Consider the following 14780-nt stretch of genomic DNA (forward strand, 5'->3'; position numbering starts at 1 on the left):
GGGTTTCACTTCGAATGCTCAGATCCCCCAGCCCCATATCGGTCCCTGATATTCGGTCCAATACATGGTCTTGCATATTAGCAACTACTCTAGAAGCTTATGGCACCAACCAAAGTTATCAACTGCCATGCCGTTTTGAATGCTCTTCAGCCTGCCCCAAAGTTTCTCATAAGCTGGCCCGCCCGGAAGAAAGTGGAAGGTTTCATTAGTTGACTTTCGGTGAATGCATGATACTGGCGCCAAACCAGACGCAGTTCCTGCGGCAAGAACCTCTGTGAAGGTCGGCAACTCGGCGAGTTTCACCTAGTGCTTGTTAACAGACCCCGGCGAGATATCCGAGTATCATAATCTGTGTTGTGAAAGCTTACAGTCCTCTTTTCCACTCTCCATCCAAGCTCGACAGCAATCTTCGCAGCCGAATCCGCTGTTATACTCTCAATGGCCGCTTTGCTATTTGCGATCACGACTACGGTTTCTCTGTCCCCCTCCTGGATGCCGATGAAACCCGAAGTCGAAAACTCATCAATCTCGGTCTGAGTCTGACTATCTACGTGTAGAAGCACATTGTAGCCTTTTTTCCTTGCTTCAGCGGTCCATCGTATGACTGGAGCGTAGTTTCCACCTACTTTCACCGCACCGGATCCTCTAGTAGCAGCGCGGTCAAAGTCATCAAGCACCAAAGCCTTGATGGAACCTCTGCCATGAAAACCTATATGAGGCTGTACGAAGACACAGAAAAGAAATTCGTCCGGGGGTTCCAGACCGATCTGAGCGCTTGAACCGAACTGGAACGGCCGAATATAGAGAGATCCTTCGACCTCGTGGGGGCAGACATACTCGGCGTTCCTCCTGACGGCCAAATGAACGCTTTCGAGAAATATCTCTTCCGGAACCTCGGGCATAGAAACAAAGGCTGCAGACCTTCTCATTCTGGCCGCGTTTGCGTCGGGTCGAAAAATGAGGATTTCGCCGTTCGGGTCTCTGCGGGCTTCATTCCAGTTGTGAATGTTAGTTTTGACAGTATTGAATTCCAAGCGACCGAGATATCCCTGCCTTGAATGCCTTCAAAGACCTGCTGACCTGTGCAGGAGTGAGCCAGGACTTTTATTGCAGGCTGATACACGCACCATAGTGTAGGCCGGGTGCTAGGCCGTGTACCGAGAGCATAGGGTCCTCGACAAACTTTGGAACGGTCCATCTGCCAGTGGCGACATTATATATCGACTCTACGTGACCAGCAACTACATTTGATCAACTGTGTCAATATGAAGACGTCCAAAGCGGCCATGAAACTTGTTCCAAAGTGATAACTGACCGTTGTTCTGTTTGCTGTCGTAGGTATCCCATTCTGGTTCTTCGTCAGTAATCTAAGGTTCAGGTAACCCCTCGTATCGCTTCATGGAGGTGGAGACTTGCTGTAATCCGACTTTGGCGGGATCATTTTGTCCTTGAGACCATAACAACCCTAGCAAAAAGAACGGTACCATAAACAGCTCAGAGCAGCTCTGCCAATGCAAATGCACGGCCGCTAAGAGCAGACCGAGCCCCCTGAGACACAATGTATCTCGCTATCAACTAGCAGTCGTCCACTACGATAGCGATTTGGGGCCACGCAGTCCGTCTCTGAACACCTACCTCCACTGAAGGAGGCGTTGCACTAGCCACAGCTGACTAGTATGTATCAGCATGACGTGAGATTTTTCACGAACGGACATGAGTAATGTATTCATCCAAGCATGCTGAGCGAATCGATGCGTAATATGCGTGTAGTAGGGATTGGCTTTACGCATGATCAACTAACCGGTATTCGCGGAGAACCTACGGCCTCTAGGTTTGGCATCGCCGCATAGCTGTGTGCTCTGTACTTGGCATTGTATTCCGGCACGCAGCTGGATTGGACGTCTCCATGTAATGTGAATCTAAACTGTGTACTCCTTTCGCCTATCGCGTCTAGAAGCTGGAATATCTTATGGGAAACTCATCGGTGACGTTTCACATATGCCACTGGAAATTGTAGAAATGTAGCGGAAAGAAAAAGACAACCGCAAAAAAGAATGTTAATGTATTCTATTGTTGATGTTTTCTTCTTGGATGGCTCAATCTACGGACTTAGAAGGGCCGGTGCTCAACAATCGAATGAGCTATAATGATACTATCTGTTATGATGCCCTGGGTTTAACTTCGATAAGTGGCCCATTCTTCCAACTGATGAACATGTCCTGTAGTTCGTACTCTTTCGACGGATCTGGCCCCTGTCCACTATACGTGCCATTCACCCATGCATTCTGACACAGCCTTATGTCATATTTGAATGTGAGAGTCGCAAACAGGATAGACATTTGGAGATAGGCGAGCGGCTTTCCGATGCACCCGCGGTTTCCAGAGCTGAATGCCATGAAAGCGCTGGACGAATGCTTCAGAAGCTCGGGGGTTATCAGTGTGCCATCAGATAGCCTCTCGCCCACTATCCATCTCTCCGGTTGGAAAGAAAAAGGCTCCTGAAAGTATTCCTCGTCATGGTGAATGGAGAAGACAGGGACTCCGATATTGATTCCCTCGGGGTAAAAGGCCTCCCCGACTTGAACGCCACCAGCTTCCACTTCACGGTGCAAAACCGAACCAGCCGCTGGGGAGAGTCTCAGACCCTCGTTGATACATGCCCGAAGGTAAGTGCATGCTTGTAACTCCGTGCCAAAATCAATCTGATCAACGCTGGAAAAGGTTTTTCGGACTTCTGTTTGAAGCCTTGCAAGTTTGTCGGGATTGTGCAGCAGATAGTACATGGTGGAACAAACACCAGTTGAGGTCGTGTCGCTCCCTGGTCACTGTTGAGTTATGATCTGGAAAGTAAAGAAAAGAAAAGAACTTAAAGAAACCATCCTTACCTGCCGTAATCAACAAGATTGCTTCTTCGACGAGCTCCTCCATCGTGAAGGTATCTCCGGTAACGGGGTCGACCGCCCCAGTGAGCCAGAACATGAAATCCTTCTTCGTGTCACTAAGCTTGCTCACTCTTTCACTCGCTGCCATTTCGATGAAGGTGTCGAATGTGGCGGTAGACCGTATGGATTGCGGAAAGAGCAGCCACTTCAGTCTCAGTTTCTGAAAAAGCGTGATAGATGACCCTGCCTGTTCGAGAGCATTAGGTCTTTGCTTGAGCTATCCTCAAGAACATCATTCACTCACAATATTGTCTGCCCATAATGTCTCGTGTAGAGTCTTGATGATGTGTCTGTTCCCAGAGTGACGCATCATGTCGAAGGATTTCGAAAATGACAAATCGCTGGAAACATCGAACGTAAAGCGGCTGATCCACTCCGAGAAATTCTTAGGCGTACTCCATTGCCATGGCCTTAAAGTTTCTTGCCCTGACAATATACATGCTTCTTGATCATCGTTGTCGAGAAACTCCAAACATCGACAAAGAGTCGCAGTATGTTTTTTGATGGTGATAGCAGCCATTCTGAGGGCCGAGTCCGAAAAGCCTTGCCGAAGTATTCGCCGTTTCTTGGCATGTACTTGTTTGTTGATACACGAGAATAAAGTAGCCATCTCTGGGTTTCTTGGGAACGCTAGATAATTGTCCGCTTTTCTAACAGAACGACTGCACGTGTACAGCACTCTCACACCCTCTGTGGACCGAATGCTGACATGATTGGGACCGTAGCGAACAATAGGCCCATACTGCTCATGAAGCTGATGCAAGTTGCGGGCTTGATCTTTCTTAAAGGCATGATAGGTGTTGTAAAGACTTGTCAGGCGTCCGATGAGTGGACCTGGGTAGCGGCTGAGAGGATGCGATACGAGGCGCTTGTAAATGAAACCAGAAATAGCAATCTGAAGGATTATTTAATCGATTCTCGATACTTGTTGATAGGAGAACTTACCACCAGAAAAAGAAGACCGGCTGTCACTGTCTGGTTCCATGCTAACATACCAAGAGAATTCATACTCATACTGTCTAGACTGTCCATTAGTGTTCTCGTGTTTCTGCAAAACCAAATCAAAGCTAAGATTAAGTTCTGTGCATTCACCCCTGTTGCGCAAGCACGACTTTTCCTGGAGCACCCCGTATGCTCCAAACGCGGTCTGATACTGATAAGTCATAAAACCTGCGTCTGGTTTTGCGTAAGACATGCTGATGTCACTCTTAAACTTTTGAGCAACAACCCCCCCACCTGCATTGGAATGCGTCTACCGGGGCACGCATATTGGCACAGATTTCAAGTTCGACTACTAACAAGTTACGAGAGTTGGGTGCCTGTTACTCAAGTTCATCCAAAAACTCTATTATGACATCAAAATTCGAAGTCTCTGCCATGCATTTGAAATCCGAACGAGAACAAGAACGAGAGCTGGCGCACATTTTGCTTGTAGAGCTGTTAGCGTAAGAGCGTTGGTCTAACACCACTGACTGCGAGAGTCGGACTAACTTTGCGTTAGGCATCAGTTCACATATCCGGTGAGATGGTAAGATTGCAGATGATAAGAATCAGAGAAAGTTTTGCTGAATCTGTCTACTCTCTAGGATCGAGACACAAAATGTTATCCTCGGGGAGATCGAGGCCGAAAGGATTGTGGAAGTTGGCCCAAAAAACACTCTAACCAACATGATGAAAAAAACTTGGAATCAGCGATACATCGTTTCGGATGAAGTGAAAGGCCTCCGCCGGAAAATTTTGGGTCTCGAAGAAGACCTTCCGGAGATCTACTATCAGTCGGTTGTGGATGAGGAAGAGACACTTGATGAAGATGATAAGAACACGCCCATAGGAAGTGCTGAGAGACCGCCACAGAAATCTCAATATGAGACACCTCCCATCCATCCGCTAAGAGATTCGGATGCAGAAGAAAACAGGCCTATGACACAGGTGCCAAGGCTAGAAGATATACCGTTGCCGGTTTCTGCGGTTGTTCTTGCGATTATAGCTACGAAGCTTAAGAAATCCTCTGACCAGATTGAAACGACAAAATCGATAAACCAGCTTGTAAACGGTAAGTCAAAGACAAACTTTCCGAAACCTTTGACGTCCATTAATCAAGGCAGGGCGTTCGACCCTCTCCAACGAGATTATTGGCGACCTCCATGCAGAGTTTGCAAACCAACTGCCCGACCGTGTCGAGGAACTACAATTAGTCGAACTACTTGAGGCGCTTCGCAATGCTCATACAGGAACACTTGGGAAAAAGACCTCAGCTCTGGTGGCTAGTTTTGTTTCATCAAAGCTGCCAGGAAGTCTCAGCCATTCGAAAATCCGTGACCACTTACAACACCGATGGGGGCTGGGGCCGATGCGTCAAGACGCAGTACTTCTGTTCGCGGTCACAAAACAGCTCGGCTCAAGACTCTCTTCCGAGGCAACTGCAAGAAAGTTCTTTGACGATATTACCGAGGCATATTTCAAACAGGAAGGACTATCAGTTCCTCACCAAACATCATCACCACTTGGCGATCAGAACGTCAAGGTCGACGCGAAGGCTTTGGAGCTTCTTGACAAGAGGGGGAATGCGCTGTTGCGCGATATTAGCGAAGTCTTGATTAGACATATTCCTAAAGGCAAGGATATCGCCAAAGATAGGACAGGAGTCGAGTGTGCAAAAGACCTGGATGAGCTTGACATGTGGCGTAACGAGCATGGAGACGAATATGCTGAAGGTATCAGGCCACTCTTCGATTTGAAGAAGCAGCGACTCTACGACTCTTTTTGGAACTGGTCTTGCCGCGATGTCATGTTATTGTTCAGTCTGGCCAAGGAACCCAGTTCGCAAAACGCAAAGTTGATTGAACAGCTTTCAACTTCCATCATTAACCGATCTTGCGAGCGCTCTATCGCACAGATCCAGTATCTTTACTCGAAAACCCAGGGCGAGAAGACCAACCTGGGTAGAATCATGAGACTCTGTCTTCACGGGAGCGTTTCTTCCAAGAGCCGAGATCCCAAGTTCATCGATGACTCGGTCGATCTGGCCCCCTTCACGACGGTTGACATTGACGGCAACCTTAAGTTCTCTGAGGTACCGCGATCGGCACCCTTTAAGGCTCGCAATTCGTCCGATACGAACGCACCATATCCGATTAGTACATATAATAATGGAACCTCAACCATATCAGAGAAGCTCAGCTCAGCGTATATCGAAGATCTGGATACGGCGCGCCATCGTGGGCTCACTTTCCGAGGCCGGAATGTGTTGTTGACTGGCGCTGGCCGGAATTCGATCGGGTTCAGATTGTTGAGATTATTACTTGAAGGAGGCGCTAGAGTCACCGTCACCACCAGTAGCTTCTCTCCTGAAATCACAAATATGTATCAGGCCCTCTATTCCCGGTGCGGTGCCAAAGGATCAGTTCTAAGGGTTGTGCCATTCAATCAAGGCAGCCGAAGAGATGTTGAAGAGCTTTCAAGGATTATGGTTGATGATTGGGATCTTGACTTCATCATTCCGTTCGCAGCTATATCCGAGAACGGCCGAGAGCTCGAAGAGTTGGATTCGAAGTCAGAATTCGCACATCGACTGATGCTTACCAACCTTTTGAGGCTGATCGGTACTATTGCAAGGAACAAACGGTCTAAAGGAGTCGCTCATAGACCAGCTACAGTTCTTCTCCCATTGTCTCCCAATAATGGTTCTCTGGGAAATGACGGCTTGTATGCGGAGTCAAAAAGGGGCCTGGAGCCCCTGCTCTCTAAATGGAAGTCCGAGACCTGGCACGACTACCTCTCCATCATAGGTGTCGTTATTGGCTGGACCAGAGGAACAGGGCTGATGGATGAAAATGATATGGTTGCCCAAGGTGTTGAGGAGATGGGAGTTCGAACGTTCTCCCGAGACCAAATGGCTGCTTTCCTAGCCACTCTCCTGGGTGGCAGAATAAATATGGCCTGTCAATCTATCCCGCTTATTGTCGACTTGAGCGGTGGAATGAGCGAGGTGATTGGGCTAAAAGACAAGCTTGGGCAAATACGTCGACGCCTTCAGGTTGAAGCAGATTGTCGACGAGCCATCCGAGACGAAGAGCGAAGAGAGGCAATCTTGCTCGGTGACAGGGTTGAGAGCCAAGAACCCAAGGTGTTGTTGCCAAGAGCGAATCTACGCGTACAATTACCCAGGCTTCCGGATTGGGATCAAGAGCTAGCTTCGCTGGCAAATAACTTGGAGGGCATGGTCGATCTGGACCGAGTAGTGGTTATCACAGGGTTCTCGGAACTTGGACCTTACGGCAGCAGCAGGACGCGATGGGACATTGAGGCCAATGGCACTCTGTTCTTGGAAGGTTGCATCGAGATGGCCTGGATGATGGGGCTCATAAAGTACAGCACAAATGCTATGAAAGACGGCGAAACCTGGGCCGGCTGGGTCGATGCGACAACCCTCGCCCCTGTCGAGGAGAGCGAGATCTTGTCTCGATACATGGGCTCCATTCTCGAGCATACGGGTATCCGAAAAATCGAGCCAAAGATTTGCGATAATAACTATGATCCGGAGAGGAAGATGGCCGTGCAAGAGATAGAGCTTACTCAAGATTTACCGCCATTCGAGGCGACTCCTGAAATGGCCCGGCATTTTGAACTGCAGCATGGTGCGAAAGCATCTATCAGTAACATGGAGGAGTCTGGCGTCTGTACAGTTCAACTCAAGGCCGGCGCCAGGATCCTTCTACCCAACGCCAGCCAATTCAATCGTACGGTTGCTGGCCAGATACCCACCGGATGGTCCGCGAAACGGTATGGGATCGATGACGATATCATTGAGCAGGTTGACCCTGTCACGTTGTTCGCCTTAGTCTGCACCGTTGAAGCTCTACTATCGTCCGGCATTACCGACCCCTACGAGCTGTATGAACACATCCACTTTTCCAAGGTTGGCATTTGCATTGGGTCTAGTCTGGGCGGACTTTCTTCCTTGAGGCAAATGCATCGCGATCGATTCCTTGGAAAAACAGTCCAGGGAGACATTCTCCAGGAAACATTCATCAACACAACGGGCGCTTGGGTTAACATGCTCCTCACATCCTCATCCGGACCTATCAAAACCCCCGTAGGCGCCTGCGCTACATCCCTGGAATCCCTCGATACCGCATACGATCTCATCGTTGCTGGCAAGGCCAAAGTCTGCCTTGTTGGCGGCGTTGAGGACTTCGTTGAGGACGTGTCCTACGAGTTTGGAAGTATGAATGCCACCTGCGACACAGAAAAGGAATTCGCGGCTGGGAGAAGTCCTGCCGAGATGTCAAGGCCTATGGCATCATCTCGAAGCGGATTCGTAGAGTCACAAGGATGCGGAATCCAGGTGCTTACGACCGCCCAACTTGCTCTGGAGATGGGTCTCCCAATCTTTGGAGTGGTGGCCTATACAAGCATGGCAGCAGATAAAGTCGGCCGCTCTGTTCCAGCACCTGGCAGAGGCATCCTGACGAATGCCCGAGAGTCAACTCAAGGGCGGACGTATGCCGCACAATCGCCTCTGCTCGACATAGGATATCGACGAAGATTGCTCAAAATGAGAATCCAACAAGTCAACAACAACTTCGAGACCAACGTAGATCTCATGGAGCACGAAATCCGCTACTTGAAAGCAATGGAAACCGAAGGCTTTGATGAGGACCGGTACCGCCGCGACTGCACTAATGTCTTCGAAGAAGACGCAAAGAAGCATGAGGCGAACTTGCGATTCAGCTTGGGTAACGAGTTCTGGAGGAACGAGGATCAAATCTCACCCATCCGAGGCAGTCTGGCTACTTGGGGTTTAGGTATCGACGATCTGAGTGTCGCATCTATGCATGGCACGTCCACAGTGCAGAACGATCTGAACGAGTCATCGGTACTCCATAACCAGATGAAGTTTCTTGGGAGACAAGACGGAAACCTGCTTCCCTGCGTTTGCCAGAAATGGCTGACCGGTCATTCAAAAGGAGCTGCAGGGGCCTGGATGCTGAACAGTGCCCTTCAGATGATGGACTCTGGCATGATACCAGGCAATCGTAATGCGGACAACATCGACCCGGAACTACGCCAGTACAGCACCTTGCACTTCCCAAACATAACAGTAAAGAATGGTGATGTCAACGCTTGCACAGTCACCTCGTTCGGGTTCGGACAAAAAGGGTCTCAAGCCATTCTGGTTCATCCGAAATATCTCTTCGCAACGATCACCAGAGAAACTTATGACAAATACGTTCCAAAGAGGAATAAACGATGGCAAAAGTCAAACAGCTACTTTAGCCATGGAATTTCCCACGAGTGTCTTGTCAAGATCAAGACTTCACCACCATACAATGGTTCCGACGAATCCGCTGCACTGCTTGATCCGACGGCTCGCTTCTCGAAACGTTGACGTTTGGCCCCCGACTCGACACTCCAATTTGGACTCTAGGTGAAATCTGCTCATGAGAGCTACTGGAATGGAATATGGCGAACAAAATGCTGTATGCATGGCGAGTAAGATGCACAGGATGACTGTGTATTTAACTAGAGCACAGTGTTTATCCATCGAATGGTACTCGTAGGCATATTAAGAGTTATACAGAGCTAAAAGATAAAAAATAGACTACCATCTCATATTATTGTCTACATTGCTACCCTCATCAACGGGATAGACTTCTTGTCGGTGGACTACAATTTCTGTTTGACCGAGAAATTCTGGATCCCTTGGTGCGCCGGACCCTCAGGAGTTACGTATGCCTGCAGCACATCAGCCTTCAAACATCCATAACATCAACCTTGGAGAGCTGAGAGCAGACCTTAGTTAGACCGCCGTCTACAACAAGCTCTTGAGCGTTGACCAATGAACTAGCATCGCTGGCCAGAAATAAGGCGGCGGTCGCTTGCTCAATGGGCTCACCAAATCTACCTTGAGGCAAGTGGATTTCTCTTCGTGCTCTCCTCTCGACGTTGGTGCCCAAGTAGTCTTGCATCAGAGGGGTATTCAGCGGACCGGGACACAACGCATTAAACCTGAACCCTTCGCGTGCATGAACAATGGCGAGCTCCCGCGTCATGGCAATGATAGCTCCCTTGGTCGCCGTGTATGCTAGCTGTGCTGTTGCAGAACCAATGAGCCCGACTATCGATGATGTGTTGATCACACTTCCCCTTGTTTTTCCATGCTTCCGCATACTTAGCACCGCATGCTTACACCCATGCCAAGTGCCCTTTACATTGACTTGATAGGTGAGGTCCCATGCCTTCCGCGTAACCTCCACGGCATCGCCGTCTTCGTGAGGGAAGACCCCAGCATTGTTTAGCATCACGTCAACCCCTCCGTACCGATCCAGGTGTTGTATCAACGCCTCAACATCTTCTTCGCTGGACACGTCACACACTTTGCACTCAATTCGTCCAGAATGTGGTCCATGCAGTTCCACATTTTGACGAAGTCTTTCGAGGGCCTCGGTTGATACATCAGAGAGGAGGAGATTGGCTCCGGCTTTAGCGAACAGAATTGCTATTTGGGTACCGATGCTCCTGTGCAATGTCAGAGAAGCAGTCACATACATGAGTCCAAAAGCAGCAGCCTACCCTGCGGCTCCCGTGACGACGACATTCTTGCCGGTTAATTGGAACACCTCCATCATGATTCAGGTATCGAAGAGATCCGGCAAGGTAAGGAGGGAAGGTCCTCGACTCCCGAAATGGATGCTAGCTGCTGGACAATACCGGGGCAGCGGACATATGCGCCAAAAAGGATAATGCAGCACAAGAATTCTGCCTAGTGAGTATGCTGGTGTGTACTGGAACAAACACTCGTGTGTTTGGTATTACGGTTCGTAACGATCAACAGATAATAGAGTTGGAGCAAGCGAACAAGATGACGTGAGATGGAGTAAGCCTGTGTCGGTGCCGACTCACGGCGATATCACAATGGATTTGGGTTCAGTGCTGTGCATGGGCCTCCGGAACATCTTGCTTACTACCGATATTATTTAAGCTGTGCTGATGAAACATAGTTGCTCTAGACCCCCGTAAGCAGCCTGTTTAAGCTGTACCGGCTTTGTGACTAAACAATGCAGAGAGCACGAATGCATATTTGATATGAGGGAATGCAGGTATCGTGATTTTTGGCGAGCTTGATTCGACGAGTATGTGGGACTACATCGTTGATAAAAAATGGACGCGGTGTCCCTGATGAATAAGTTTCCGAAATACAAGGACTTCTACCAAGGAACAACCTGGCCAGTCTGCAACACGAACTTCCCCGATGTAGTCTCTCTGCTCGCTCCGTCAATGACTTGAAGACAACCAGTGACACTGCTCTCAATTGTGTCCGGGGGCCCGGCAGCATAGTTCCAGTCCTTTGCTACCATTTCACCCATGCGGGTCTGGACCCAACCCGGATGAAGGGCTATGGAGACGAGATTTTTATTTTGTACGTGTAGAGACTTGGTGATGTGGTTCAAAGCAGCCTTGCTTGGGCCATAAGCCCCTCCAGGGAAAGGCTCCTGTGTCGAGATCGATCCGACCGCGGATGTAACAGCAATAAACTTGGCGGGAACATCGGTAGAGGAGCGGGGTTTGTCCATCAGTGGCCAGAGACCTTGGAAGACCATCAACGGGGCAATTGTGTTGATTTCGAATGCTTTGCGGAAGTCCTCGGCAGGCGTTGCCGAGATGGGTATCATAGGAAAGGGGGCGCCCGCGTTACAGATCAGGACATCGATCCGGTCGATGGTGCCGGCAGTAGCCGCCATGAAAGCCTCGCGCACGGCGGCGGGAGATGGAGCTGTAGAGAGGTCAAGCAGCATGACATGAAGGTCGCTCTGATCGCCTTTGGTGACATCGGCAGTGCCCGATTTCAGAGATGCAACAGCGGCATCATTTCGCACTGAAGCAACGACGGTGGTGGATGGGCGGGCTAACAAGCCCTTGACGAGGCCCAGGCCAATGCCCCTGTTGGTGCCTGTGATCACGTAGACAGTGTTTACCATGGCGCGTCTAGTCAAGGCTATATCTCTCGGAGATCAAGAAGAATGAGGCAGGGAACCTGGGTACAAGATGATTTGAATGACGTGTAAGGAATGGAGGCAGTCTGAGCTGAATCGAAGCTATCTATCGACACGCGCATTAAAATTGCGGAACTGCAAGAGAGGGGTAAGCGAGTGAAGGGCGATGTTCCGCTGCAGAAGAATTGTTAATATTTGAACCTTCATCTTAAAACTATTGATCACGTCAGCGTCTGATCAGTTCCGTCCCAAGTCACTCGGCGGAACCATGCCAAAGTTTGGATAAACATTTATTGGTATTCAACTATCGTATCTATTTCTTTATAGGGATGCCCTGATTATCTCCTCGCCGGATCTAAAATCTAAAATTCCGCTGGAAAACCAGTCCCCAATCTCTCTAAGGTGCTCATGACTCAACACTGAACGCTTTCTTCTTTTGCCGCTGATTCGGACTAAGTTTATACAATCACTTGCGGTGCAGTACAGACTGCTCAAATTATATACCAGGTGTACTATGCTGGCTGTGACGTGATTGAGTCTTTGTTGCGGCATCCTTCAACGATACCCCTTCAGTCGAACTTGACGCTTGCTTTGATCCCTTCAGAGAAATCCACTTGATAAAAACCCATCCAAAGACACTCAAACAGCCTAAAATGATAGCGGTCATGAAAACCATTTGCATTCCGTTGTTGTATACTCGAAGCGCAATTGCGAGCTGTTCTGGTGTGAGCGATTCTCTGAGAAAGTCGAATCGGGTCAGCAGTGTATGGCGGTCGAGGGATGGAATTAGTTGTGTAAGCCGTTCGATCTTGGTGATCAAAAGATTTTGACCCACGCTGATAAAAATTGAGCCCCCGATGTTGTTTACCAAGATGATCGCCGACGCGCCATATGGTACATCAGAGGGGTCCAAAGCGATCTGCACGCCCATGAGCGACTGCGGCACTCCAGCGCCTGTGCCGAGACCGAATAATATCTGGTAGACGATCCATTTTGCCCTTTCAATGTCTGGATTAAAGGTGTAGAGCATCCCGGCTCCAATGGAAGCAAGGACAGTGCCAACTATCATAAATGGGGGCAAATATCCGACGGAGGATGCCCCTATTCCCGAAAGCCCCCCAGAAAAGATGAGAGCGAGAACCATTGGCAGGATCCGGATACCCGACTCGCGGGCTGAAACGCCCTGGATAACTTGGAACCATACTGGAGTCTATGATAACCGTATCAGAACCCGACGAAAGGGAGGAGATGTCGATATTCCATGACTTACATAGTAAAGAACTATCATCTGAGCGCTCGATAACGTAAATCCGTACCAAAGACAGGATGCGAAAGACCTGTTTCTCAGGAGTCGTGTCGGAAAGGTTGCCTTCTCTTTCAGATAGTGCTGATAAACACCAACCGAAACAAATGAAACTCCAAACACCACGAGCAACCCGATGATCCTCGGGCTGTTCCAATTGTACTGTGACGGTACCCATTGGATGGCGAGGAGTAGACAGGCAATGCTTCCTACCAAGCCCGCGCCGCCGATTACGTCGACCTGCTTGATTCTGTCTTTGAGTGGTGCTTTCTGACCCAAAGCCTGTGGTGGTGGCTTGAAGAAGAAAAAGAGGATGATGAACACTACGCCCCCGATTGGCAGATTGATCCAGAAGCACCATCTCCAACCAATGTGGCTGGCAATCGCACCGCCAAGGATGGGGCCAAGCACAATACCGAAACACTCCAGCGAGCCTACGATGCCTATGAGTGTGGGCCGCTGCCGCAGAGGTGCAATGGTGGCAGTGACTCTTGATTACAGAAGATGGTCAGCCATGGATTTTAGAACAATCCGACCAACACCTGCTACTAACATCAAGCTACCGGAAGTACACCCGGCACAGCCAAGGCCAGCAACGGCTCTTCCAATAATGAAACTGCTGGAATTATGCGCGAGAGCACAGATCAATGAACCTCCTCCCAGAAAAAGGATAGATGAGAGGAATATTGCTTTGTGTGAAAAGGTTGCATAAAGTTTTCCGAACGTGGGCTGGGTCGATCCCGAAGCTAATAAGCTAATATATCAGTTAGCTGAAAGCGAAAAACGACGTGGTTGGAGGGTTCAACTTACTATGCAGATCCATACCATCCTACATCTTTAACGGATTGAAAATCGTTCGAAATGTTAGGGACAATTGTAGAAACCATTGTAACATCCTGGGATCAACCGTGAGTCTATAGTCTTAAGTTACTCATTCCTTTGGTATTGGTACTTACAAGGATAGCTATGAACAGCGACATTCCCATGGCCACGATCATGAGCACTCGGTGTACCATCGGAGGAAACGACTGTTCGTCGTTTCCTTCTTCTTTTGTAACATCTTGAGCGATATAGCCACTCTTTGTTTCCTCAACTAGATCTGGTGCGCCGGAATTCGATTCCATATTGCAGCGACAATTATGCAGCTTCACTTGATCAGAATACTGTATGTCCGCCGATGGAATGCAATAAGGCCCCGCTGAAATGGATTCAAGGTTTTTGGACGTTATATTGACAAAGGAAAAAAAAAACCTGCTACATCAGAACCATAGCCAGGGGTTGTTGTGATCAGACTGCGTTTACCACTCACCAACTCACCAGACGCCGAGACTGCAGAGCATCGCGATTCCCGCGAAGTCTGGATCAGAGGGTCACCCAGTGGACCGTGCTGCCAACCCTCTCCATCCTGGTCATGATTCCGGTAATGCTGAGGTCAGCGCTAAACTAGATATGGTCCCTACATACGCCAAATGGATTACCTCAGTGGCCAACGCATCCGAACCAAAGACCCCAAGGCTTGGTCCGTGGATAACCAAGCGG

General features: G+C 49.1%; 6 protein-coding genes across 6 annotated transcripts; 1 reads left to right on the forward strand and 5 right to left on the reverse strand.

The window, feature by feature from the left end:
* Positions 1 to 84: 84 nt before the first annotated feature.
* Positions 85 to 1197, reverse strand: LY79DRAFT_632004 (branched-chain-amino-acid aminotransferase; the record flags this gene model as incomplete). The annotated part of the gene is made up of 3 exons (XM_060562186.1): positions 1124 to 1197; positions 369 to 1053; positions 85 to 303 (listed from the first exon to the last, which is right to left on the reverse strand). The coding sequence occupies exons 1-3, from the start codon at positions 1165 to 1167 to the stop codon at positions 85 to 87; spliced, it is 948 nt and encodes a 315-aa protein (XP_060414191.1). The 5' UTR covers positions 1168 to 1197.
* Positions 1198 to 2159: 962 nt separating this feature from the next.
* On the reverse strand, positions 2160 to 3974 carry LY79DRAFT_590209 (cytochrome P450; the record flags this gene model as incomplete). Its single annotated transcript, XM_060561119.1, has 4 exons — positions 2160 to 2818; positions 2886 to 3129; positions 3187 to 3837; positions 3888 to 3974. The coding sequence occupies 4 exons, from the start codon at positions 3972 to 3974 to the stop codon at positions 2160 to 2162; spliced, it is 1641 nt and encodes a 546-aa protein (XP_060414192.1).
* Positions 3975 to 4319: 345 nt separating this feature from the next.
* Positions 4320 to 9416, forward strand: LY79DRAFT_686575 (uncharacterized protein; the record flags this gene model as incomplete). The annotated part of the gene is made up of 4 exons (XM_060564662.1): positions 4320 to 4387; positions 4444 to 4470; positions 4529 to 4988; positions 5044 to 9416. The coding sequence occupies 4 exons, from the start codon at positions 4320 to 4322 to the stop codon at positions 9331 to 9333; spliced, it is 4845 nt and encodes a 1614-aa protein (XP_060414193.1). The 3' UTR covers positions 9334 to 9416.
* A 133-nt stretch (positions 9417 to 9549) lies between these two features.
* LY79DRAFT_553811 (uncharacterized protein) lies at positions 9550 to 10818 on the reverse strand. Its single transcript, XM_060557812.1, has 3 exons — positions 10518 to 10818; positions 9740 to 10463; positions 9550 to 9680 (listed from the first exon to the last, which is right to left on the reverse strand). Exons 1-3 carry the CDS (start codon positions 10571 to 10573, stop codon positions 9612 to 9614), a joined length of 849 nt encoding a protein of 282 aa, XP_060414194.1. The 5' UTR covers positions 10574 to 10818; the 3' UTR covers positions 9550 to 9611.
* A 111-nt stretch (positions 10819 to 10929) lies between these two features.
* On the reverse strand, positions 10930 to 12172 carry LY79DRAFT_553813 (short chain dehydrogenase/ reductase). The gene has a single exon (XM_060557813.1). The coding sequence runs from the start codon at positions 11921 to 11923 to the stop codon at positions 11153 to 11155; it is 771 nt and encodes a 256-aa protein (XP_060414195.1). The 5' UTR covers positions 11924 to 12172; the 3' UTR covers positions 10930 to 11152.
* A 136-nt stretch (positions 12173 to 12308) lies between these two features.
* LY79DRAFT_632016 (major facilitator superfamily domain-containing protein) lies at positions 12309 to 14279 on the reverse strand. Its single transcript, XM_060562187.1, has 5 exons — positions 14198 to 14279; positions 14052 to 14137; positions 13795 to 13995; positions 13209 to 13731; positions 12309 to 13148 (listed from the first exon to the last, which is right to left on the reverse strand). The coding sequence occupies exons 1-5, from the start codon at positions 14255 to 14257 to the stop codon at positions 12435 to 12437; spliced, it is 1584 nt and encodes a 527-aa protein (XP_060414196.1). The 5' UTR covers positions 14258 to 14279; the 3' UTR covers positions 12309 to 12434.
* Positions 14280 to 14780: the final 501 nt, after the last annotated feature.

The sequence above is a fragment of the Colletotrichum navitas genome (assembly GCF_030913465.1).
Source record: "Colletotrichum navitas strain CBS 125086 chromosome Unknown LY79scaffold_29, whole genome shotgun sequence".
Classification (NCBI taxonomy): Eukaryota; Fungi; Ascomycota; class Sordariomycetes; order Glomerellales; family Glomerellaceae; genus Colletotrichum; species Colletotrichum navitas.